At 52.8% G+C, this 23,150-nt stretch overlaps 2 protein-coding genes across 7 annotated transcripts; one reads left to right on the top strand and one right to left on the bottom strand.

Moving 5' to 3' along the window:
* Window positions 1-220: 220 nt before the first annotated feature.
* LOC122374643 lies at window positions 221-14,910 on the top strand. 6 transcript variants are annotated; one of them, XM_043353504.1, is made up of 4 exons: window positions 1,395-1,421; window positions 11,216-11,386; window positions 12,146-12,316; window positions 12,934-14,910. In XM_043353504.1, the coding sequence occupies exons 2-4, from the start codon at window positions 11,232-11,234 to the stop codon at window positions 14,756-14,758; spliced, it is 2,151 nt and encodes a 716-aa protein (XP_043209439.1). In that variant the 5' UTR covers window positions 1,395-1,421; window positions 11,216-11,231; the 3' UTR covers window positions 14,759-14,910. The 6 variants fall into 6 exon arrangements, with proteins under 6 accessions (XP_043209441.1, XP_043209437.1, XP_043209439.1 ...); XM_043353506.1 differs by lacking the exons at window positions 1,395-1,421; window positions 11,216-11,386 and adding an exon at window positions 221-239; XM_043353502.1 differs by lacking the exon at window positions 11,216-11,386 and having other exon boundaries at window positions 1,382-1,421.
* Window positions 14,911-19,484: 4,574 nt separating this feature from the next.
* Window positions 19,485-22,683, bottom strand: LOC122374647. Its single transcript, XM_043353520.1, has 2 exons — window positions 22,442-22,683; window positions 19,485-21,891 (listed from the first exon to the last, which is right to left on the bottom strand). Exons 1-2 carry the CDS (start codon window positions 22,578-22,580, stop codon window positions 19,676-19,678), a joined length of 2,355 nt encoding a protein of 784 aa, XP_043209455.1. The 5' UTR covers window positions 22,581-22,683; the 3' UTR covers window positions 19,485-19,675.
* Between the last annotated feature and the right edge of the window lie 467 nt (window positions 22,684-23,150).

Here is a 23,150-nt window from a genome sequence, read left to right as displayed (position 1 = left end):
ACTGTGACGTTTTGACAAAAGCTCATTCAAAGTTTTTGCCTGATATTTTCCTCACTGAAAGACATTTGAACCATCCTCATCTGATAAAACATAACAGCTTCTCCAAAACATAACCAAAACTTTTTTATTTTAATTGGTGCGTCGTTAGACTTAAGTTTCTATGATGTCATATCATATCTAGTTGATCAAGACTGAAAGCATTCGAATTTTGAAGCATAAATGTTGACGAAAACGGCGCAGTGAGTGGGAGTTGGGGACACTGAACTCTATAATGTGGAATGCGCATCGGCCGCCAGATGGTGTCCAACGGTGCCGCCATGTTGCGCAGACCAGGAAGCGGCCGCCGCCTGTGTTGGGGAATAGGGAATTCGGGACCTCGATTTACGTTTGCGGTCGCTGCATCCGTTACGTTCAAGCTATGTGGACACGGAACCCGGCATCTTACGCAGAATTGAGTGGAAAATAAGATGAAATCCTAAAAACTTCTCAGATACAAGGAACTAATACGTTAAGCCCTTATAAGTCAATGGGGAAATATGAAAATTGCTATTTTGGCGCCGAGAATGATCTGAAACTATCTCAAGCATATAAAATCATGATTTCATGCACTCCTTGCAAGGTTCTATGCTTCATATTTGCATTGTTGCCCTTGCGTGACGTCATTTGTGACGTCACAAGGGTCACAGTTTTTCTTCAATAACTCCCGATCAAATTGAGCTAGCGAGTCGGGAAAGCCACCAATGGACTCAGGAAGACCTGCCGAAACGAATGATATGCGACATGACCTCTTTCGACCAACTTCGTGACCTGGGGGTGCTGACCTGACCTTGACCTGAGGTCAACACCCTAAGTTCACTTGACCCGAACAAAAAGTATATCACTCGATGCGCCTGAGCTAGCTGAACACGATGATGCCAAAATCGCGGCTCTACGGTCATTTTTGGCGAAGTTATTTACCAAAAACCGAACCTGTGCCTTAGATCACTTGACCTGACCTCAGAGGTCACCGTTTGACCCGGGACCTTTACAGTGGGTTCCTACCAGTCACTCTGCATTATCCTTTGTCGCAAACAACCAATTTACCGCTTAATTCTAGTTTAATTAGCGGCGCATTAGCGAGGTGGGTTCAATCAACCCCCTCGGCCGGGGCAAATGTAGGTCCGGCGAGTGAATTTGAGGAATTCTGAAGATACGATCGTGTTCCCCACTCAATTCTGCGTAAGATGTCGGGTTCCGTATCTACGTAACTTGAACGTAACGGATGCGGCGGCCGCAAACGTAAATCGAGGTCCCGAATTCCCTATTCCTCAACACAGGCGGCAGCCGTTTCTTGGTCTGCGCAATATGGCCGCCACCGTTAGACACTACGGCCAATAGGGTTCAAGCGGCATTGCTCCCCTGTGGTTGGGGAGGAGGCTTAGGTAGTTTTTTTTTACGTTTTTTACACAGTGTATATAGTTTTTTATTGCTTATGGCTTAGAGACTAGAGTGGAGCGTATTGTCAGTAAATATCCACAATGAATTGTTCTTTCGACTGATGTACGACTTCATAGCATTTTGTAAAAGAGTTCGAGGTTTGGGCATTACCTAGTAGACTAGCAGACGTCACACGAAGGTTTTCCAACCAAGGAGAGGCGCTGTAGGTTTGTAGGTTGTAGGGTAGGTTTGTAGGTTTGTAGGTTGTAGGTTAGGTTAGGTCAGGTTAGGTTGGATTTGTTTGGGTTTTGTTAGAAAGAACTACCTCCAGGCATTGCGCCTCTCCTTGGTTGGAAAACCTTCGTCTGACGTCTGCTCTACTAATACCGAGGTTTGTTCGTTAAGCCGTCTTGAGAACGAGAACACCCTGAGAAGTGAGAACTGCAGGAATTTGCATAATAAATGCCTACACTCAAAGAAAAACACACCTCAATAGACTGACAAAGCCACAGAACAGAAGACTCAAGTGCTTACAGTTTTTTCGGTATAAGTAAGCCCTTGGTTTATAAAGCCTTGAGTAAGTCTGAGCTCTGTTTGCCCCCCATTTATTTATCAGCAGGCTGCGACCAGGTTGCTACTTCTTGGCTCCTCATTGGTCAAATTCAAGTGGTCTATTAGTTAGACCAATGAGAGGCCAAGACGCACCAGCAATAACTTCCTTATATGGGAAAAACCGACAGTACGCTGATATAAAAACATCGACTGGCATGCTGGGAAGATGCCAGATACGGTGGTAGGTGGTGATACGGTGATACGGTGGTAGGTGAAAGTGCCCACTCACATATTTTGCGATTGAATGCATTGGATTGTGCCGCGTGACTAAGGAAAGAATGAATACATTTTTGCTTAGGCTGGTGGTAGGTTGTAGGTTTGTAGGTTTGTAGGGTATGTTGTAGGTTTGTAGGTTTTAGGTTTGTAGGTTGTAGGTAAGGCTAGGTGACGGTCACATCAGGTTAGGTTTGTTTTTGTCTATCTCCATCGTCCCAATCTGGCATTCTGGACTGTTATCGCCATGCCCCGTGTGGATTGTCCATGAAGGTAATACAATACAATACAATACTTCCTTGGACGCCAGGCTTACTAATACCATATTAAAATATTTTCTACATTCAATCATAACTCGTAAGACACTGGCACCAGTGGCACCCATCACCTGCACAGGCTGCACTGCCTTCAAATTTGGTGCTTACTGCTTACATCATACCTTGTTAACCTACATTTTGGCGCAGTCAGCTGTAACGTTAGGATGTCGAACAAAAATGGTCCCGTAGCTCAGTTGGTAGAGCATTGGACTCCGCGTGGTGAGAGCACGCGTTCCCGGTTATAACAGTCCGGGTTCGAAGCACGACGGGCGCTCGACATTTATGGGCCTCCTGACAGGTATGGTTGTGGTTGGTGGCAGGCCGTAGCCAAGCGAAGTCAGTGAGGGGACCGGCCGTGCGCGGCTATGTGCGCACGTTAAACTTTGGACTCTAAATTCTGCCATAGAACTGGAATTGCGCGATCGGAGGGTAGAGGGCAGGGTCACCGCAACAAGCTTCGCTTAGCGGTGGCTCTGTCCTTGTGAATCCTTCCTATCAAAAGGTTCGCACTAAATTTATAAAAAAAATAGTCATAACTTATATCCCTTATGCGTTTGGTTTCATAGGATAAGTAAGGTTATGGCTATTTTTTATGTTAGGTTAAAATGAAAATCCTGAATGTAGGTAATACCTATGATAGATAATGATGATGATGGGTTAGAGTATTTGCCTTTGCAATGGCTCCTCCTACTCTTTTAGTTTCTACATGCTGTACAGAATATGTTTCTTTTTTCCATGTTCGTTCTATTATCATCTCATAGAAATTTCATAATTACTTTTTCCTTATCATCCCAGTATGGCTGCTGTAGTTCGTGACATTTCTCTCTAATCTCACTCAATATTGGGCATTCCAATTGTTATAAGTTTGCGATGGTGGTGATGGATGGTGCACTTAAATGACTTCCTTTTTAAATAATTGTATTTAACCTTCGCCCCAGTGGGTGGGGAGACGGGGTTGGGCATTTGTTACCACCCTGTCGCGTTTTTTGCGTGTGAATAAAAAACCGTGGCGCGTAGCTCCGCGCCGCTTGGGGTAGCTTTTGGTCAGGGCTGCGGAGTCGGAGTCGGAGTCGGAGTCGGAGTCGGAGTCGGTCGGAGTCGACAGTTGTGACCGGAGTCGGAGTCGGAGTCGGAGTCGATTTTAGAAACCCGAGCCGGAGTCGGAGTCGGAGTCACCGAAAATCTGTCGACTCCGCAGCCCTGCTAGGTCTGCGGAGTCGGAGTCGGGAGTTGGAGTCGGTCGGAGTCGACAATTCTGCCCGGAGTCGGAGTCGGAGTCGGAGCTGGTTTTTGAAAGCCGGAGTCGGAGTCGGAGTCGGAGTCGCCGAAAATCCATCGACTCCGCAGCCCTGCTTTTGGTACATCAATTTTGGACAATGTATGAAATTTTTTACCCCAGGTCAGGTCATGTCAGGTCAGGTCACCAGGTCAAGTTAACTGACCTGTGACCAAGCCTAAAAAGTTTGCAATCATGTCCAGCCTGCAATGTTTGTCAGAAAGGTTTTAAACTTGGTGGATTGCATGCTGTTATGGGCGCCTACAATTTGTATATCTCATATTTTTTATATCTGTGACCTAAGGTCAGGTCAGTGGCGTGACCTTTCCATTACAAGTCAATGGAGAAAAATGAAAAAGCCTCTAGATCCGTGTGTACGCATAGGAACAGTCCAAATATTTCAGAATCACAATGATTTGGACCACCCGTGATGACCAAGGTGTCATTTTTGCTGATAGCTTCTAGAAAGGTCATCCAAGGTCATTTGAGGCTACAAACAGATTTTTGCCAATAATTCGCGATTGGAAAGAGATAGAACGCTGGGGATGGTCTCATTGTGTTTGTCTTATTGAGACGCATCGACTGATATGCAACATGACCTTTTCCGGTCAGGTCATGACCTTGACCTGAGGTCAAATTATAGTTCATTCCACGGCCACGCGTCTCGGCGAGAGGAACATGATTCTGGCAATAGAAATGTCGTGGCTTTTTGTAGTCGAAAGTTATTGTCGAAAAACACTGTAAAACAGCTATTTTTGGAGTTTTGCCCTCTAGAGGCTAAACCGTTGACCTGAGGTCAATTTTGATAATGCCCTTATCAAAAGAAGAGTTCAAAAGCTATCGATTGCTTTTCCATGCGTTTTTCTAGCTACCATAGTTCCTGAGATAAAGGCATGTTTTCTGAAAAATATTATGACAAGTGGCAAATTTTCACCTAAAATGACCTCTGGTGACCCTAATATTGCTCTAAGATGAAAAATGACTGAAATACTTTCAAACGTACGCATTGAGAGCTATCGACTGCTTTTTACTGCGTCTTTCTAGCCCTCTTAGTTTTTGAGTTAGAGGTGGGTGGTAACATATGCCCCCCCCCCCCCCCAACTAGGGCGAAGTTGGCTGAGACCGTCACTGGGGCGCGGGTTAAGATAGGTATCGTACTTTTGGGGAGTAATGTGCATGTTTCAAGAATTTTCTGTGTTGATTTATTGTTCCTTACCATTTTGCTTAGTATGTACCTATCCAATGATGAGTGAGGTGAGTTCAGGTCAGCAAACACACCTGACTCATCTCACTCACTCAGTGTTCAGCTCAAGTTCAGCTCCTTTGAGCGATCTGTGTAGCTCAGTGGTACTAGCTTATCAGTTCACTCAGTTCACTTGCACAGTGTACTGAACTTTGTCCAAAAGTCCTATAGCTTTTATGTAATCAGGGTCCAGTGTGCCATAACAGGTAACATTCCAGACTGCAAGGTAATGCCTTAACCTTTGTGATTAGTAATGCAATACATTATTCAAATTAAAGGAGATGGTGAAACAGACTGTTGCCGACAAACTGCACAAGGTAGTTGGTGTTGCGGCTCATTTCGGCTCTGATCGTAGCTGCCGGGCCGGGCCGATTCGTGATCCCGGCCGGCGCCGCTCCGCGCCGCCGCCGCCCCATCCCCCTGCCACGCCGCCGGCAGATGGGCCGTCCGCGAGAGACTTTATGGCAGTGATCGGGTGACGGGACGCTCCTCTCTCCCTGCGACCGTGTCTTACAGCTGCAGTTGTATGAAAGGATGCGCTGTTACCGGAGGGACTGACCCGGGGGAGGGGGTGGGCTGGCGTGGCGTCGCACGTGGAACTGTGTCCCCGGCGGGCCGGAGCCGTTAGGCCGACATGTGCCGACCGCGTGGTAGGGTTACCAGGACGCTGTGTAGTGTGTAGCTTCTTTGTTATTTTCATCACTTCCGTCGCCATCTGCGTCCTCCCGACCCAGTACATAAACGGGGCGGGAGCAACCCTCGCTCTCACTTCTTTACTTTTCGGCGCCGAGAGAGCACTGCCTCGCTCTCTCTGGCCAACTCTTCTTGTCAGTGATACTGTGTTGTCATCGCCTATTCGCCATCTGCAATACTCACCAGTTCGGAAGAATCTTGTGTTTGTGAATGGTGAAGAGTGGAGTGCAGCGGCGGATAAGAGCACGGGGAGAGTGGCACACAGTCAGTTCGCACAGTCTTCTATTTCACGGTGACCGGGTCTACTTATCATTCCTATCTGATTCCTTATTTTCCTAATACCTCTTGCTCTCTGAAAAGAGGGTTCCTTTGTCTCTCTGTAAAGAGGGCTCTATATTTAGGTCTTAACATGCTCTCTGTAAAGAGGGTTCCTTTGTCTCTCTGAAAAGAGGGCTCTGCATACCCTTTTAGGTCTTAACATGCTCTCTGTAAAGAGGGTTCCTTTGTCGCTCTGAAAAGAGTGCTCTTAAACCTTGATCCAAAATTATATCCATTCATATAGCATCCACTTCTTATATTATAAATTCCCAATTTCGCCTCATTACCATATCAACCTATATCCTGTCAGGCCCCGGTCACCACACCAAATGATGCGAGACGTCAACACACACACAGTTATACAGTCCACTGAGTCAAGTTGAAGAACGTCTGCAACATTTTCTGGTCCTCCGGGCCGGATGATCCCGGCCAGAGGTGAGAAGTCAGAGGAAGAGGTCCAGGGTCACAGCTCGCAGTAGCAACCCTCGCCAGTGTTCGTCAAGTGGTATCAACTCGCCCCCTGCAGGATCTAAGTGAAGGTTAATGGAAGATTCAAAGGAGGGAGACGACAGAGAGATGATGCTACGGAGCGGCGACGGCGCTGGAGCAGAGAATGGACGTGTTGCTGGAGAGTTGGGAGCCCTGACGCCTCAAGACTCAACAGAGGAAAGCAACGGGAAGGCGATGCCGCAGAACAGGGTCGATGACGGAGTGAAGGAAGGAACAGCCACCAGTGAGCTGAAGGTCCTGAAGCTGCAGCGTGGCCGCAAGGCCGCCCAGTTCACCCGTGCCTGTAACGCGGCTGAGACACAAATCACTTGCCGTGCGAACGAAGAGGAACTAAGGAAGCGGCTTGAGGCCCTGAACACGGCGCTGGACGGCGTCCTGAAGATAAATGATGATTATGCGGAGAAGGTGCAGGAAGTGAGTGAGATAGAAGAATCAGAAGAGTATGCCACCCGGATGACTGCCAGGCACGCCTCAACAGTCAAGGCTATCGAAGATGCCATCAAGTTGAAGTCCTCAGGCTGCTCGGCGTCCGAGACAGAGGGGAAACCGATGTCGCTCGCTCCACGGCGAGACGGAAGTAAGGTCAGTGGGTCACGGGCTTCAAAATGCTCAAAGGCCTCAACAGTGGCAAGGGAGGCTGAAATAATTGCAGAGATTAAGGCCCTCGAGCTGAAGCATCTCAGGGCAAGAAAGGAACGAGAAAGGCAGAAGAAAGAGCAAGAGGACATGCTGAGGAAGCAAGAGGACATGCTGAAGGAGCAAGAGGACATGCTGGAGGAGAAGGCTATGGAGGAAGAGGTTGAACGAGCGCTTGTGAAGGCACGTCTCTGCAAGGCAGCTGAGAGCGACCTTGAGTGGGAGAGACGGCACGATTTCGATGGCGAGAACGTCGCTCTGGTCCCCAGGGAGTGCAATGTGGCGGAGGGTCCAGTAACGGTCGACCTGCCTCAGCGTAGACCACCGCCACAAGAACAGCGCCGAACACTGCAACCTGAGCAGCAGACAGCCGCAAATAACGCCGAGCTGCCGAGCAGCAAGAACGAACAGCATCCCGCTAACTGGGTGACAGATGCTCGCTCTGAGCAACAGCCTTTGTTTTATCAACAATCGGAGTTTGTGAAGAGCATCCCACGTCTTACCCTGCCGACGTTCCGAGGAAGCGCTCAAGAGTGGCCACGCTGGATTGGGCTGTTTAAAGCTTTGGTGCACAATCAGCCGTCGTTGTCAGACTCCGAGCGCATGGCACACCTTCAGAACGCGGTAGAAGGTCCAGCTGCTCAAGCAATCAACGGCATGCTCTTCGACGGGGAACTCTACCAGGAGGCTCTCAAGACCTTGCAGGAACGCTTCGGCAGAGAGGAAGACATCATACAGGCCCACCTGCGGAAGGTCTTCACCTGCACCCCGCCATCCCTCATGGATCTCCCAGCCATGGAACAATTCTACTCAGTCGTCCACAACACGGTGACAGTTCTGCGTAATCTGGGATACTCAAGCGACCTAGCGAGCAGCGAAAACTTGAGAAGAGTGGTGGAGAAGCTACCAGTCGAGCTTGGTCGAGAGTGGGGCCGAGAAGTGCATAGGCTCCGACCAGTGCGACCCACCCTGGAGGCGTTTAGCTCATGGTTGAAGATAGAAGTCGATGTCCTTAGCCACTCTGGCAGCCAGTTTGTGACGAACGACAGGACAGAAGCAGCCAAGTCCAGGGACGGTGGGACGACAAGAAAGTCGGCATTCGCGACAGGCGTCACTTCTTCGGCAGCTCCAGAATCCCGACGGGCATGTGTGCTGTGTGAGGACACGCACAAGCTCCCAGACTGCCCGACGTTCAAGGCCAAAACTACCGAAGCGAGAATGAATATCGTGAGCGCTGGGACACTGTGCTTCTCGTGTCTCGGCAAAGGGCACTGGAGCCGAAGGTGCAGGGTGGCCAGAAGGTGCGGTATCGAAGGCTGCAAGTTCAAGCATCATCCTCTGCTTCATGGCAACAAAGGACAAGCGGTACCCGACAAACCTCGCAAGGAAGAAGGCAGTGACAGCGCGCCGTTCGTGGCGGCTTCACTGAACGAGGAGACGGACACCCTGCTTCAGGTAGTTCGGGTCCAAGTCCATGGCACCAGAGGCTCGAAAGAGGTTCTTGCGCTGCTCGATACCGGGGCGCAAACATCCCTCTGCCGTGAAGGCGTTCTGCGCGACCTTGGGATCACCGGACACTGTCGCCAACTCCGAATTCAGAATGTGGAAGGAAGTGGCGTCCAGAAGCCCTCGCAGCGCGCCTCACTGACCATAAGCGCACTGGACCCTGATGGAAGGAAGAGCGAAATCCAAATCCCGGAAGTGTGGTCCGTTCCAGCTCTCAACGTGACTGCCCCTGTGGTAAAAGGAAGCCAGCTCAAGGGATGTGAACACCTTCACGGACTTGAGTTCCCACAGTACGACGGTGGGCAAGTGGAACTGCTTATCGGAGCGAACGTCTTAGAAGCGGTCCTGCAAAGGGAGACGCGTGTCGGACGCCCGAATCAACCAGTAGCAGTGAAGACCGACCTCGGATGGGCACTGACAGGATCGGTCTCGGCCATCGTTCCCAGTAGCTTGCGCCAAGTCATGTCCACGAAGCTGCTGCTGACGGAACAGGAGGACGAGCGGTCTGCTGCTCCCAATGAAGGGCGGTCTACCGAGCCTTTCGGGACTGAGCGCTGCCAGACTAAACCCAGGTCAAAGGAGGGAGAAAGAGTGGTCAAACCGTTGGAAGAGAGCACAATCAGAAGCCAAGGACGATATAAAACCGGTTTGCTGGGGGCTCGATCGTCACCAGGCATCGCCAACTATGTCCTCAAAGAAACGGCCCAAGAGCACTGGAATGAAGGATGGACAGCGCCTCCGAGAGAACCCGAGCAGATCCAGCGAAGCTTCGACATGGATGACTTCTCGCTGTATGACGCGGATGTGGATACCGCCAAGCATCTGAAGCAAGGAGCCATCGGAGCCCTCTCTGATGGGGGATTCAAGCTGACTAAATGGAGGAGCAGCCGGCACGAAGTCCTGGAAGGCACTTCGATCAGCGATCTGGCCTCCGCCTGGGTGCGCCAACGGCTGCAGCTGAGAAAACCTCAGGAGTCGTCTGGAAAGAGAACCTTCAGCGGCACCAGGCGGCACGTCCCGGAAAAGATGAACCCGGCCGATGACTGCTCGAGGGGACTGGCTGCCTCCGAACTCACGTCCGAGAGCCGGTGGCTGAGCGGCCCAGCGTTCCTGAGCGACGACGAAGAGAACTGGCCGGCGCAAGCGCCACCGCCACCGCTGACGGACGACCTGAAGGAGGTGAAGTCAAGCATCCTGGCCAGCGGTGTGATGAGATGCAGTTAGTGGACGTGCCGGAACGTTTGTCGTCTCCTTAGTGTGTGTTTAGAATGCATATCTAAACACAGGGGGGAGTGATGTTGCCGACAAACTGCACAAGGTAGTTGGTGTTGCGGCTCATTTCGGCTCTGATCGTAGCTGCCGGGCCGGGCCGATTCGTGATCCCGGCCGGCGCCGCTCCGCGCCGCCGCCGCCCCATCCCCCTGCCACGCCGCCGGCAGATGGGCCGTCCGCGAGAGACTTTATGGCAGTGATCGGGTGACGGGACGCTCCTCTCTCCCTGCGACCGTGTCTTACAGCTGCAGTTGTATGAAAGGATGCGCTGTTACCGGAGGGACTGACCCGGGGGAGGGGGTGGGCTGCGTGGCGTCGCACGTGGAACTGTGTCCCCGGCGGGCCGGAGCCGTTAGGCCGACATGTGCCGACCGCGTGGTAGGGTTACCAGGACGCTGTGTAGTGTGTAGCTTCTTTGTTATTTTCATCACTTCCGTCGCCATCTGCGTCCTCCCGACCCAGTACATAAACGGGGCGGGAGCAACCCTCGCTCTCACTTCTTTACTTTTCGGCGCCGAGAGAGCACTGCCTCGCTCTCTCTGGCCAACTCTTCTTGTCAGTGATACTGTGTTGTCATCGCCTATTCGCCATCTGCAATACTCACCAGTTCGGAAGAATCTTGTGTTTGTGAATGGTGAAGAGTGGAGTGCAGCGGCGGATAAGAGCACGGGGAGAGTGGCACACAGTCAGTTCGCACAGTCTTCTATTTCACGGTGACCGGGTCTACTTATCATTCCTATCTGATTCCTTATTTTCCTAATACCTCTTGCTCTCTGAAAAGAGGGTTCCTTTGTCTCTCTGTAAAGAGGGCTCTATATTTAGGTCTTAACATGCTCTCTGTAAAGAGGGTTCCTTTGTCTCTCTGAAAAGAGGGCTCTGCATACCCTTTTAGGTCTTAACATGCTCTCTGTAAAGAGGGTTCCTTTGTCGCTCTGAAAAGAGTGCTCTTAAACCTTGATCCAAAATTATATCCATTCATATAGCATCCACTTCTTATATTATAAATTCCCAATTTCGCCTCATTACCATATCAACCTATATCCTGTCAGGCCCCGGTCACCACACCAAATGATGCGAGACGTCAACACACACACAGTTATACAGTCCACTGAGTCAAGTTGAAGAACGTCTGCAACACAGACCACTGCTCATTCTGACGTAAGCCTTACCCACCCAATGACAAGCTGTGTGTCAACACTTCAGAGGTTAGCAGTGCACCATGCAGAATGCTGAGGGAAAAGGTACCTCACTTCAGACAACTCAAAGAACAATGGAATCACCTAGTGATGATCAAAAGCTGAAGACTTGCAAGCCTGTTGATTATGCTAAGACTAAAAATAACCTTGCCACACAGCTCTCTTCTGGCCGTAAGCAGTAAGTGTGATATGGGATACAGTGCTTCCTACTTAACCTTACTTACTTACTCCTCGGCGACAGCTTCGTCGACGGAACGGGAGCCGAAGATCCGCCTCCATGCCGTCTCCGCTCCTCCCAAGTCCCAACGTGCAGATGTCGGCCAGGGTTCGTCGAGACACCGTCCCGCACGCGAGCTGGCACGCCATCCTCCCACGGGGGCCGCAGAGGCCCGATCTCGCGATCCAGCCCGGCCTCAGACCGACACGGGCCATCCTCCCGACTTCCGCTTCTACTTAACCAATAACCAATAGTCACTACCATCACAGATGCCTCATTCAACGTCTTGTGTTTGTTTATTGTTAGATTCTACTTATTACCACCTGTTTTATTTTTATTTTGTGGATAGATACGTTGAAGCATTTTTACTGTAGGAGAGTCAGGGATCATACCCATCCTTTATTTGATCTTGAGATTCTAATTAGTTCAGTAAAGCATGCTGTCCTTTGTTTTGCAACCCCTTTGATAGCACTGAGCAATAAGATGTAAACAACAGTTCACAATAGTTGATTCACTGTACCTCAAATGACTATTTTATTAATTTTTCTTATGTTGCTTTTGTAACCAGCCGTACATCAATAAAATTCCTGACTCCATCATTTTTAGTGAACATATTTTCTGTTAGGGAATCAAAGACAGTGAAAGGCATGGTGATTAACACACTACCTATTTGAATTTTCATAAGTACCTAATGTGCGTAACAAGGGATTTTGATTTCAGGAGCTACAGGAAAGGGTTTCCAAAGGAGGCAAGGGTCTGTCCAGTTCGCACCACAGCTGATGAAAAGCTGAGAACAAAGATTTATGTGGAGAAAAGAATGGCTCGATTGAGGAAGGAGACGTTCCCAAATATGAAGGTTTTTGATCACGGAATGAACCAACGTGGCCCGAGGTATGTTTTCTTCAGAAACTGCTGCTCTTTCAACATGGTGTCCAATCCTCGCCTGCATTGGCATTTTCACATCAGCTAACGTATGTGGGGGGGGGGGGGGGGAGTCGATCGTGTCCCCTAGTCACTCGGTCCATGATCAAGCTAGAACTCAGCAAAATGCATTGTTCGTCACGAGAGAGAGGGCCAATGGTACCCAATTTCAAGGTCTTAGGCCATTTATTGATGTTTCAGGTCAGGTGAATAACCCGAGTCAGGTCAGGTAGATTTTCCGGTGCTATTTTGGTGGTGTGGTTTCTGAATTTAACATTTATTTTGTTAAGGAATGTTGTCCCATTCGCATTTGCGTAGGTCGGTTTTAGTCAAGTCGGAGGCGCATGTGATTCCTATCTAAAAATTCGCTGTTCCTGACTGACAAAAGGGTCTGTTTCAGCCTTAGTGGTTTTGATAGTTGGCACCTAATGCATTGACATTTTCTTGCAGTTTTTTTTTTAACAATTTACATTTTTGTTTGTTTGTAATATCTCAAACGAATAATGAGTCGACGCATGTGGCTGGTAGACAATTGTTCGCCTGTTACTACAACAGTTTATGTGTCTTAACTTCAGTGTAATTTTCAGGAAGCTGCCAAAGGGGACGACATGCGTACCACTACCGCGGCCAGAAAACACTGCTCACACACCGGTGTCGCCGCCAAAGAGCACTACAAGCGTACCAGTGTCGCTGCGAGAGAGGGCTGCTGGTGCACCAGTATCGCTGCTGGAGAATGCCTTACTCTCACCACGACCGCTGTCGGAGAACGCTCCCCGTGAGCCAGTGTCCGGGAACACCGCGCGCGTACCACCACCGCTGTCGAAACACGGCTCTGGCGCACCGGTCACTGCAGCTGTACACAAGCCAGCCAATCTTTTCCACAGTGTCAACACTTACGGCGAGCTTCTGCGCGTTAAAAAGGTTTTGAACCGCGGTCATTTATTAGCTGAAACGGTGGTCAAACGTCTCAAGGTACTTGAGGGGCTGAAGGCTGCTGAAGCCGCAACACCAAACACTGCTAATGAAGCGAAGAATGGTACGTCAAATGAAGGGACAGTCGGATGTAGCGACCGAACCTGTGTCACCGAAGGACCGAAGGATGACTCCTGTGCTAAGGACGCCAATGAGCTGCTGGTGCTACGTTCCGAGGATGTAGTACCGGAACTCGGCGACCTGCCAACGATGAACCAGCTACTCACTCTGCCCTCCACTCTCACGGAGGCAACTCGCATGATTTTCGATCTGCGCAGAGACATGCTGAAGCTACGTAACGCCCTACTAAGGCGAGCTCTTGAAAAGACGGAGGGGGAGATCCAGATGCGCACTAAAAAAACTCGCCCGGACAAGCAGCAGCGTCTCATAAAGCAGCTTGTTAAGTTGTTCAGTGGAGCACAGCTGGCTTTCTGGCGTGACAACGGCAAGTCGGTGCCCTGGGGTCTCGAGGACTATCTTCACGCCATATCGCTGCGCAAGCTATGCAGTCACAACACGTACCAGTATGTGACGGGCACTCTGAAGCTACCACTGCCGTCGATGTTCTCTGTGAGGAGTATGGCGGCCTGTGGTCTGCTGCCGGAGGTCTCAGAACGCTACCAGGAACTGGCGGAGATCAAGCACCTGAACTTTGACCGGCGTAGGTCTCGCAAGAAACGTGCTCAGTCCCCCGAGGGTTTGGCGGACGGCACCATCGCGCAGCCAGAGAGCACTGACACGAACAGGCCGGTGGCTAGGGCGAGACGCGGTGGTGGCAGTGGCGGGATCAGTAGATCGCCCATCAAACGCGCACGAACTGAGGACTTAATCGAGCCGGAGGCACCGCCAGCGATCCTGCGTCGTCCCTGCTGGGGCGACCTCAATCAGCGGGTGACTGTCGATCAGTTCGCAAGTGACGCCGAGCAGCGATCGGACTCGTCCGGAAACGAGAGTTACGTCACGATGACCTCGCCGCTCCGGAACAGAGTCCGAGGCCGCGGGAGGGGACGTGGAGGCAGGGGACGTCGCCAGCGAGGCGCAAGGTCATCCCCGGACCCCAGCTGGACAAGGGGGAAGCGAGGGCCGTGGGAAGGCGGTCAGCACGCGGTCCATGGAGACGTAAGCTATTCTTCGGATGAGGAGTGGAGTCGGACGGATGTAGAGGACTTCTCGCCACCTGGAGCCTCGCGGCACCATGAGACCAACAGAGAGCGCTACTTTCCGGGTGCCTGGTCGCCGCGAGAGCACTGGACGGTGTCGCGACGATCTCCGGAGCCGGGGAGTGGGCAGTCGGCGTCGCTTCGTAAGTCGAAATCCAAACTCGGCAAAGACAAGTTGCAAAAGAAACACGGGAAAGACAAGCCGAAGAAGAAGCACGTGAAAGAAAAGTCAGAAAAGAAGCGCGCCAAAGAGAAGTCGAAACACAAACACGTCAGATAAGCAGGCGATCGACTTCTCGGAAGAGATTGGTCGGTGACTTTTGAAGTTGGAATCTCGCTCCATCTTTTGTATTGCTCGTTTATTCCTGTTGAGTGCAACTTGATATGGGTGCTGCTGTTGCTGCCGATATAAAGTGTTTGCCATCACCTTAATTTGGTTTGATGCGATAGATGTCTAGCGCATAGTTCAGTTAGGGGATCGATATTCAACGTAATAGCCATTGTCATGCGGTGGAATACAGGGTTGGGCAGATAAATTGGGACAAAATGCATATTTCCATTCAGAACGCCGTAGCTTAGAAATTTGTAAACATAGGCATTTCAAATTTGGATCATATATTGTCACACCAATTTTACACATTTATCACCAAATATGGTCACCGTGGTGCACCTGCATCAGTCCTTATCGGTGTCTGGACTGGCCGCACGCGCGGCGAGATCTCCCGTCTGAAATGGCTCGTAATTGTAGCCGACTGGCGCTGCTGAGACTCGCCACAGTCACATGGGGACGTTCGTTAGACTCACCCGCAAAAACGCCCCAGCAACCAGAACTTGTGTGGGCTGAGGTTTAATGAGGAAGAGGGCATTTTCCCTTGGGTACAGTTTGCGGGATCCTCCGTTTCAGGAGATTTTGTATTTAATTTACTGTATGTCGGGGAGCTGACTCCTCGAAGAGCATCACCCCATGCAGGATGTTGCCTTCTTCCATCTTGTTGGTTCGAACTGCCGGAGTAATGGTTAGGTACCCTGTAATGGCGAACCCCCTCCCGATTCCGTAAAATAAGGGGGCCCCACGTGACCGTCAGAAGTCACCGAGTGGAATGCCATCACCGATGTCTGCTGCATGTTTTTTTTTTGGAACTAAGATCACGTCTTCTGGGCTGGTTGCGATGTTACATGGTGTTTGCGGTTGTTCATATGTTCGATTATGGGGATACTATCGTCAGAAATGACCTGCACGTGCTTGCTCACTTCTCCAAGCCCTTCAAGAGGAAACAATCTTTTCAACGTCACAGCTGCTTCAACATCCATGTTAACAGGTTGATATGCATCAATGCCTAAGAGTGCATGTTTGAGGTGCTGGTATATCGCTTTCTGATGGCGCGGCTACCTTCGTTGTAAGCTCGCGCCACTGTTTTCGCGAGGATCCTCTGATTTAACTGAATTTTGCCTTTTAGCCCCCCTGGAAAACCGGGGGAGCGGCCGGTGTCAATGCAATAGGTATGTAAGGATGAGTCAATATCTTCTCTTCCTCCAACGTTTACGTCTGTTCGATACACACTACTTTCAGCCATTTGATAGAGCATAATTAGAGTATTGGCATGCATGTGCGCGCGAACTAAGTTGATAGTGGCTTGCTTAAGCCCACGTTCTGTGACCAGCCGACTCAAAATTACAACGCAACCTGCATAACATGGAAAAGTATTCATTAGCCTATATTTATGTTAAAAAATTATCTTTATAACTAAAAAAATTGTCGTTTTAGAGGAAGTTGAAATTTGTCCCAATTTATCTGCCCACCCCTGTATGGAACATGACCTGTCTTTTGATGTTTTCGTTGTATGTTTTGCACTTCAATGTTTTTGATATTGAAAAATGCTTCCCTTCGTTTGTTTACTTTCTTGGTCAGATAAGTACTGCGAAGTATACTACAATTGATGAAACCATAGATTAGATAATATTAGTCTCTTGGAAGTGTCGCGCCTTACGTCTCGGAAAGTATCATTATCGTTCCCTGGTTTGAATGTCCTTGCTTTGAGTGTTGACCGCCTGGCCGGCCCGTGAAACCGTGAAATTGGTACGGGCCGGCCAGCCGGCCAACCCTCAAAAGCTAGGGGCTGTCAAACCAGGGAGTGATAGCGATACTTTTGAGACGCGATACTTTAAAGAGATTATACGATCTAATCCATGATATTGCCATGGTGAGAAGTATTTTTTCTTGAGCTTTTTGATGGGTAGATGCATTTTTCACTGTTTGGTTAATCCTGCTTCAAATATAAAACAGGAAAGCAACCATCCCTGGCTTTATCACAGTCGTGGCCACCACATTACCGCGTTCATAGATATACATGCCATTGGTTTTAGGGTTTATTGTTCTTATCGCTCAGTCCGTAGTAGCCATAATTTGCATCAGCATTTTGCTCACTATACCTGTGGCGGACTTCGAGGACTTCGAGGACGAGGACTGGCGGAAAAGGAGGACTTCGGCACGGCGCATCAAAAAGACGAGGGAAGGTTAGACCGTGCTGGTAATTGGTACCTAATAGTGGAGGCGATGTTGAATGAAGGATGCCGTAATGTGTCAATCCAAATAACAGACCACGCACAACCAATAACATGCGCTTTCCCGGTGTCTTATTCACGACATTTACCAAAAGAAGTGAGCCTAGCATTCTGATCTTTGAGCACCTCAGTCCTCTATGTAAGCCGCTGATCGAAGCTGGTCATGCGCCACAGCATGTAGGGAATGCCTAGTGAATGGTTAAGTGATACCTAATGGACGAGTGTGTGCGTGCCCATTGAAGCGCGCTCGTGTCGGCGTTTGGTAGCGGTACGCTCATTGGCAGTGAGCCTCCACCGATATCCTGATTATGAACGGTAGGACTAGGCACCATGCACGGTCTTCGTTACCAGAGACTCGTGGTCAGTGGTATGGCCTACCTATTGAGGTTGGTTCGAGTACCACCGATGGGTGAATGGCTGTCTCGCTAGATTGTATGGATCGAGGTCATAGAACTTCGTATGGATGACGTAATGTGAATACGGCATGCGGCAAGGCTGCACTTATGAGCCGTGTAGCAGCACGCGACGGCGAGCTGCGGGCGGAGTTGTTCACTCGCCAGTGGGCGGGCCCGGTGTCAGCAGCGGTCTATACTGGTTTCTTCGCTCGGTCACTCTCTCAGCACTAGACTTCACCCCGCTGCTGAAGAGAGAAGAGTAAAGCCTCTGTTCTTGGTGGAATACTGGACCGGACACCCATTGAGAAGTTGTGACATCATAATTTTCTTAGGAGATAACCCTCAGATCACTGATGATTTGTTAATAGATATTTTCAGAATTACAGATTAGCAGACGTTCAAGAAGCTGCTGTCTGTATCACAGACAACCCGACGTTGGTCCGTTCGGTTTCGATTGCGTTAGTCTTTCTCGTCTCATTCGGTCGGCGCTGATGTTGATACGCGTGGTATTGCGGCCCACGTCCGGTGACGGCCGACGGGCCCCACCTCCGGCCGAGGAGGACCCCGGACGACGGTCACTGTCCTGCTCGTGGCGCGCCGCGCTGCAGTCAGTCGCCGCCGCCGCCGTCCTCGGTCTGAAGCTGGTGTCCTCGGCCGTGCTGCTGTGGCTCTGCTATCAAGAACTGGTGCTGTATGCCTCCGAGCCGGTGGCCACCGACACTCTGTGGACGGCCGCGCCGGCGCCGGCGCTGACTGTGTGTCCTCTCTGGCCGGCCGCCGCCGTCTACAACGCCAGTCTGGAGGAGCTGCGCGCCGGCAACATCAGCTCCGGCGAGTTCGTGGAGCGGCTGCGGCCGGACCCGGCCCGCCTGCTGCGTCCCTGCGACGGCTGCGACGTCACCGCAGAGCACACCGTGGCCGTGCGCGTGCACCATTCGTTCCAGCTCGACGACGAGACGCGGATGCCGTACTGCGTGACGGCCGAGCCGCCGCCGCGCTCCGCGGACGCTGCCGGCGGGGAGCGTCAGGTGGCGCTCGAGCTGGCCGTGGAGCCGGTGTTGTCCCGGCGCGTGACCCACCTGCTGCTGATCCACTGGCCCGACCAGGAGCTCACCCTGCCCGAATCTGTGTACCGGGTGCACGAGACAGCCTCCGCCGAGGTGCCGCTGCGGCCGGGGACGGTGGTGACGCTCCAGCTGACTATGATGGCTTCAGAAACGGTGAGCCGGCGGAGCGCGCCGTGCGGCTTCACCAGCCAGCAGCGGCGGCGAAGCTGCATGCAGCGCGCGCTGGCAGAGACCGCCGGCTGCCGCGCCGACTGGATGGCCTCTGCCGAGGTGCGCGCGCTGCCGCCGTGCCCTCTCGGCTCCCAGGCGGCGCTGCGCGAGGCCTCGTACGGTCCCGAGTGGCGCCAGCGGCTGGTGGAGCGCTGCCGCGGTCCCTCCAACTGCCGGTTCGAGCAGGTGCGTCTGGTCGAGGAGGCGCGCGTGACGCCGCTGTTGACGCGGCCCGACACGGTCCGGGTGCACCTCAGCTGGCCGCCCATGATGCGCGAGACTCGCCAGCGGCTGGCCGTCACCGAAGGGGACGTGGCCGCCTACGTGGGCGGTCTGGTCGGCCTGTTCTGGGGCCTCTCCGCCTTCACTGTGCTGGATGCCGCGCTGGCGACGCTGCGTAGACTCACGGAGAGTCAGTGACCTTGACTGAGGTTTACAAACTCCGGCATACCTACAGTCAACAACTCAGTGGAGCGTTTCAACAAAATCCGTTTAGGTAAACTTTCTTTTCCGATTGCCCTATATAAAGGTACGCCTTGTTTGTTGTATGGGTGGACAGTGAAGGTGTTTTGAAGAGTCCTTCTACCGATGTTCTAGTATTCCTAACGTCTTCAAAGTTCAAATATACCTAATGACTCAAATTCCGGTGGCGGTGGGTATCAGATAAAACCATTTTTGCTGCTCCGCTCCGTAAACTGATATATTTACGAGAATAGGTATACACTGCTTTTGTTTGGGTAGTATTGTATAACGTGAATGCATTGTACAAAAATTTGAACAACAGGATGATCGGGTATGTATTGACAAAGGAGATCTCGTTACAGGCCAATATGCTATTTCGAACCACTTAACAATCGTATACCTTTCCTCATCGGGCATATCATCTCGAACCATTCTATGGGCGAAAGCGGAGTACGCCAAGGCGTAACAGAATCAGCTGCGCACTACCGCCTGTCTCTCCGTTCACTTGCCCAGTGATTGCGCCACCGCGCGTATCCAGGGCACGTAGTGGTCCACCCGGGTGTACACGCCGGGCTTCAGCGCCGCGCCGCAGCCCTCGCCGAACGACACGATGCCGGCCAGCTGCCAGCGTCCGTCGCCGCCGGGACACACCAGCGGCCCGCCCGAGTCGCCCTGGCACGAGTCGGCGCCGCCGGCCAGGTGACCGGCGCACAGCATCCGGCCGGCCGCGAACCGCGCGCCGTACAGCTCGCGCACCGCACACAGCGTGTCCGAGATGACGGGCACCACCACGCCGTGCAGCACGTCGGCCGCCGAGCGCGGCGAGTCGGGCAGCCCCGCGTCCGTCTTGCCCCAGCCGGAGACGTGGCACTCCTGACCGACTGTCGGCGGCCCGCTCGGCAGACACAGCGGCTGCACGTGCGAGCTGAACACCACCGGCCGGCCGAAACGGAGCCGCAGCTTCATGACGCCGATGTCGTCGGAGGCGCCGCTCGCCGAGTCTGACCGGTAGCCCGGGTGGCTGAGCATGTTCTCCACGGCAAACGTCTGCTCGAATTGCTCGCTGGCGTCGCGCCGGTCGTGCTGACCGAGTTTCACCTGCAGTCGCGTTCGCGCCGGTTCCAGACAGTGCGCCGCCGTCAGCACGAGCCGCTCGCTGATCAGAGCGCCGCCGCAGTGGTGCTCGAAGTGGCCGGCGTCGCTGTACAGCTCGATCTGCGCCTGCCACGGGTACGTGCCGTAGGTGGCTGGCTCGCCGCCCACCACGCGGTTGGAGGTGCGGCCGGCCGGGATGACACGCAGCTGGGTTCTGGCCGACAGAGGGTCCAGAGGCCGTCGGCCGCAGTCGGCGAACAGCTGCGAGCTCTGAGCCGGCAGCTGAGGGGTCGCAGTCGGAGCGGCAGCCGGTGTCACCGATCCGCTGAAGGAGCTGGAAGGCGCGGTGGGGGAGTTGTTTGGTGTTGCGAGCGTCGGCGGCCTGCCGAAAAATTGGTCCTGAGCCTGACCACTGTTGGGCTGATTACCGGGAGGCTTCCTCCTGGGGGGAGGTCGAGGCACGCTTCCCGGGCCGATAGTGGATGCCGATGGCACCGCCGTGCGAGTCGGATTCAGCAGGGTTGAGACGGCGTCGGAAGACCGAAGGTCGGGGATGGAGATGCCCAGTGTCTTCAGAGACTCGGTCAGTTGGTGAACTGTCGGACGCAGGCTCTCAAAGTTAGCAGCGTCCCTGTTACTCGGCGAAGCGCCAAAGTCCACAATGGCGGCAGCCAGCGCTGCCGTCCCTGCAACGTGCACCGAGTAGAACTCTGATCCAGTCTCGTCGATGACTTGAGGGGAGTCGCCGCACGAGCTGCAGCCGATCAGACATTGTCGATTTGAGCTGCGGTACGCGAAGAACAGACATTTTGGGTGTTCGGTGGAGTGGTACAGACAGTAGGCCGCGCAGGTGTCTCGACTGACGGCCGGTAGCGGGCTCGAGTACGATCCGATCGTCTTGCCATCCAGTCGAGAGTATATTTTCAGGTAGAGGGGGCAGCCGAACTCCTCGCTGTTGCCGGAGCACTGCTGGACGCCGTCGCACAGCTGGCTGTACGGCACGCACTGGCCGTTACCGGACGGACACGGGCGCACATCGGACCGGGAACAGTCCACCGCCGGCGGCGCCATCTGCAGCGCGTCCGCGCCGCCGCGCCCCAGCCGCGGCGTCGACGGCTCGTTGCGAATGTACAAGCTCCCGCCGATGTTGCTGGCCACGAACGAGCCTGGCTGAAAGAAGATCCGACACCGATGTTCGCCTTCGTTCAGCGCGTTGAAGCTGAATCCCACACAGCCCGACTCGATGTCATTGCAGGCGCGCGCGCACCCCTTGAGGTTGACACCGATCCAGTAGCGCACCGCGCTGTCAGGCACAGACGCTGTGACGCCGTCCACACGTTCGTACGGGCACAGGCACTCGTCGCAGAAGAGCTCGTCCCGGCCCGAGCTGCAGTCCTGCTCGCCGTCGCAGATGTCGGCGTTGTAGTAGCAGACGCGCGGGCGGGCGCTGGGGTCGCACAGGTTCTCGAGACTGCACTCTGTGTCGCTGATGAGCAGCCCTCGCCGCCGCCGCCGCCACTGCTGCTGCCCGCCGGCCGTCACCGTCCCGGATGCGTCATCGGGCGGCGGGGCGCCGACCCAAGCAGACGCCGCACTGGCGGGGATTTCCCGCGGCACGCAGCCTGCCGTGAAAAACAAGAGGTCAAACCATCTATTGCGCAGCAACGCAGCCTCGTAGCTCGCACTGTGGTAATGCATAATGCAGTCACTCGCACAAATTGTCCGGAAAAGGATCCGTTACATGTTCATGCACACCAATGCAATCTCATTCCGTAACATTGCACGCTAATGGACATAGGTAGGTATTAGCGCTGCATAATTATATAAAAGTAACTCCAAATGTGGTCTTGTGTGCCTCGATAATTTTGGATCACATGTAGATGAAAAGTGTCTAAATATGAGGACTGCAGAGGGCCCGAAGGAGGCCAAGCCGCCTAGGACGGGCTCAATAGCTGATATGCTGTGTTATGTATGCAAATTAACGCGGAAGAGTCGCTCGTCGACCGATATAATTTTGGTAAACTGTTCCGTTCAGTGCTGACTCGCGAAACTCAGCTCTTTAGCGCACACTGATGGCACGGGTACAATCGGATACAATAGCCAGAAAGTAAACTACCGCCGAGAGGATGACCACAAGCTTGGGACTGTAGTTGGTCCTCACTGGACACTCACCGCTGACGGGCCGGTCGGTGCTGTTGTCTCCCAGCTGCCGACAGCAGCCTGGCAGACACGCCATCAGCAGCAGCAGCGACAGTGGAGCCAACTTCGCCGTACTTCCGGTCGGCAGGTGGGCACCGCGTCGCGCTGTCATCTCCCTCTCTGGTCTCACGGAGCGTCGCACTGCGTCCCTGAGACGACCCACCGCACCCCTCCGCCTCAGCGCCGCGACTGACCCCCGCCGGCAGCGGCTCCGGCTCCGGCCCATCTGCATACCCGCACTGCACTGCGCGAGCCGGCACGGACACGGCAGAGGACGCTCGGGACGGGCGGGCCGCGGGACTGATCAGAGTCGGACAGCACAGCGCAGTGCAGAGGTCGGACTGAACGGACATTATACATACATTAGAACTGTTGTATCAAAAATGAATTGATTCAGAGATTTAAAGGCGAATTTACCTATACCCATTTTGGAGTTAGATACCTACCTACATGCCCGATCGTCTTTTTCATGGCCATGGTGAAACAACGTAGCTCTCGAGACTCGGAAGTCTTCGGTTTTCAGTTTTCGCCTTGGGATACAGTGATATCACGATACCTACTAGGTACATAGAATCACACGGCAGCTACAAATATAGAAGAAATTGTAGAGCACCTTTTGTACTCACACTAAGCTTCTTTTATACTTCTCAATCGCACTTATACCTACTACCAGTCTATTGCA

This window comes from Amphibalanus amphitrite, unplaced genomic scaffold (assembly GCF_019059575.1).
Source record: "Amphibalanus amphitrite isolate SeventyFive unplaced genomic scaffold, NRLGWU_Aamphi_draft 001687F_arrow, whole genome shotgun sequence".
Classification (NCBI taxonomy): domain Eukaryota; kingdom Metazoa; phylum Arthropoda; class Thecostraca; order Balanomorpha; family Balanidae; genus Amphibalanus; species Amphibalanus amphitrite.
Note: the sequence above shows the minus strand (reverse complement) of the source record. Positions and strands in the feature narration are given on the sequence as shown.

Bases quoted from the DNA above. Each gene is read 5' to 3' on its own strand.
- LOC122374643 (XM_043353504.1), top strand. From the start codon at position 11,232: ATGCAGAATGCTGAGGGAAAAGGTACCTCACTTCAGACAACTCAAAGA. The intron at 11,387-12,145 runs GTAAGTGTGATA...TTTTGATTTCAG, and splicing joins CTCTCTTCTGGCCGTAAGCA to GAGCTACAGGAAAGGGTTTC. The intron at 12,317-12,933 runs GTATGTTTTCTT...TGTAATTTTCAG, and splicing joins ATGAACCAACGTGGCCCGAG to GAAGCTGCCAAAGGGGACGA.
- LOC122374647 (XM_043353520.1), bottom strand. From the start codon at position 22,580: ATGACAGCGCGACGCGGTGCCCACCTGCCGACCGGAAGTACGGCGAAG. The intron at 21,892-22,441 runs GTGAGTGTCCAG...TTTTCACGGCAG, and splicing joins CACCGACCGGCCCGTCAGCG to GCTGCGTGCCGCGGGAAATC.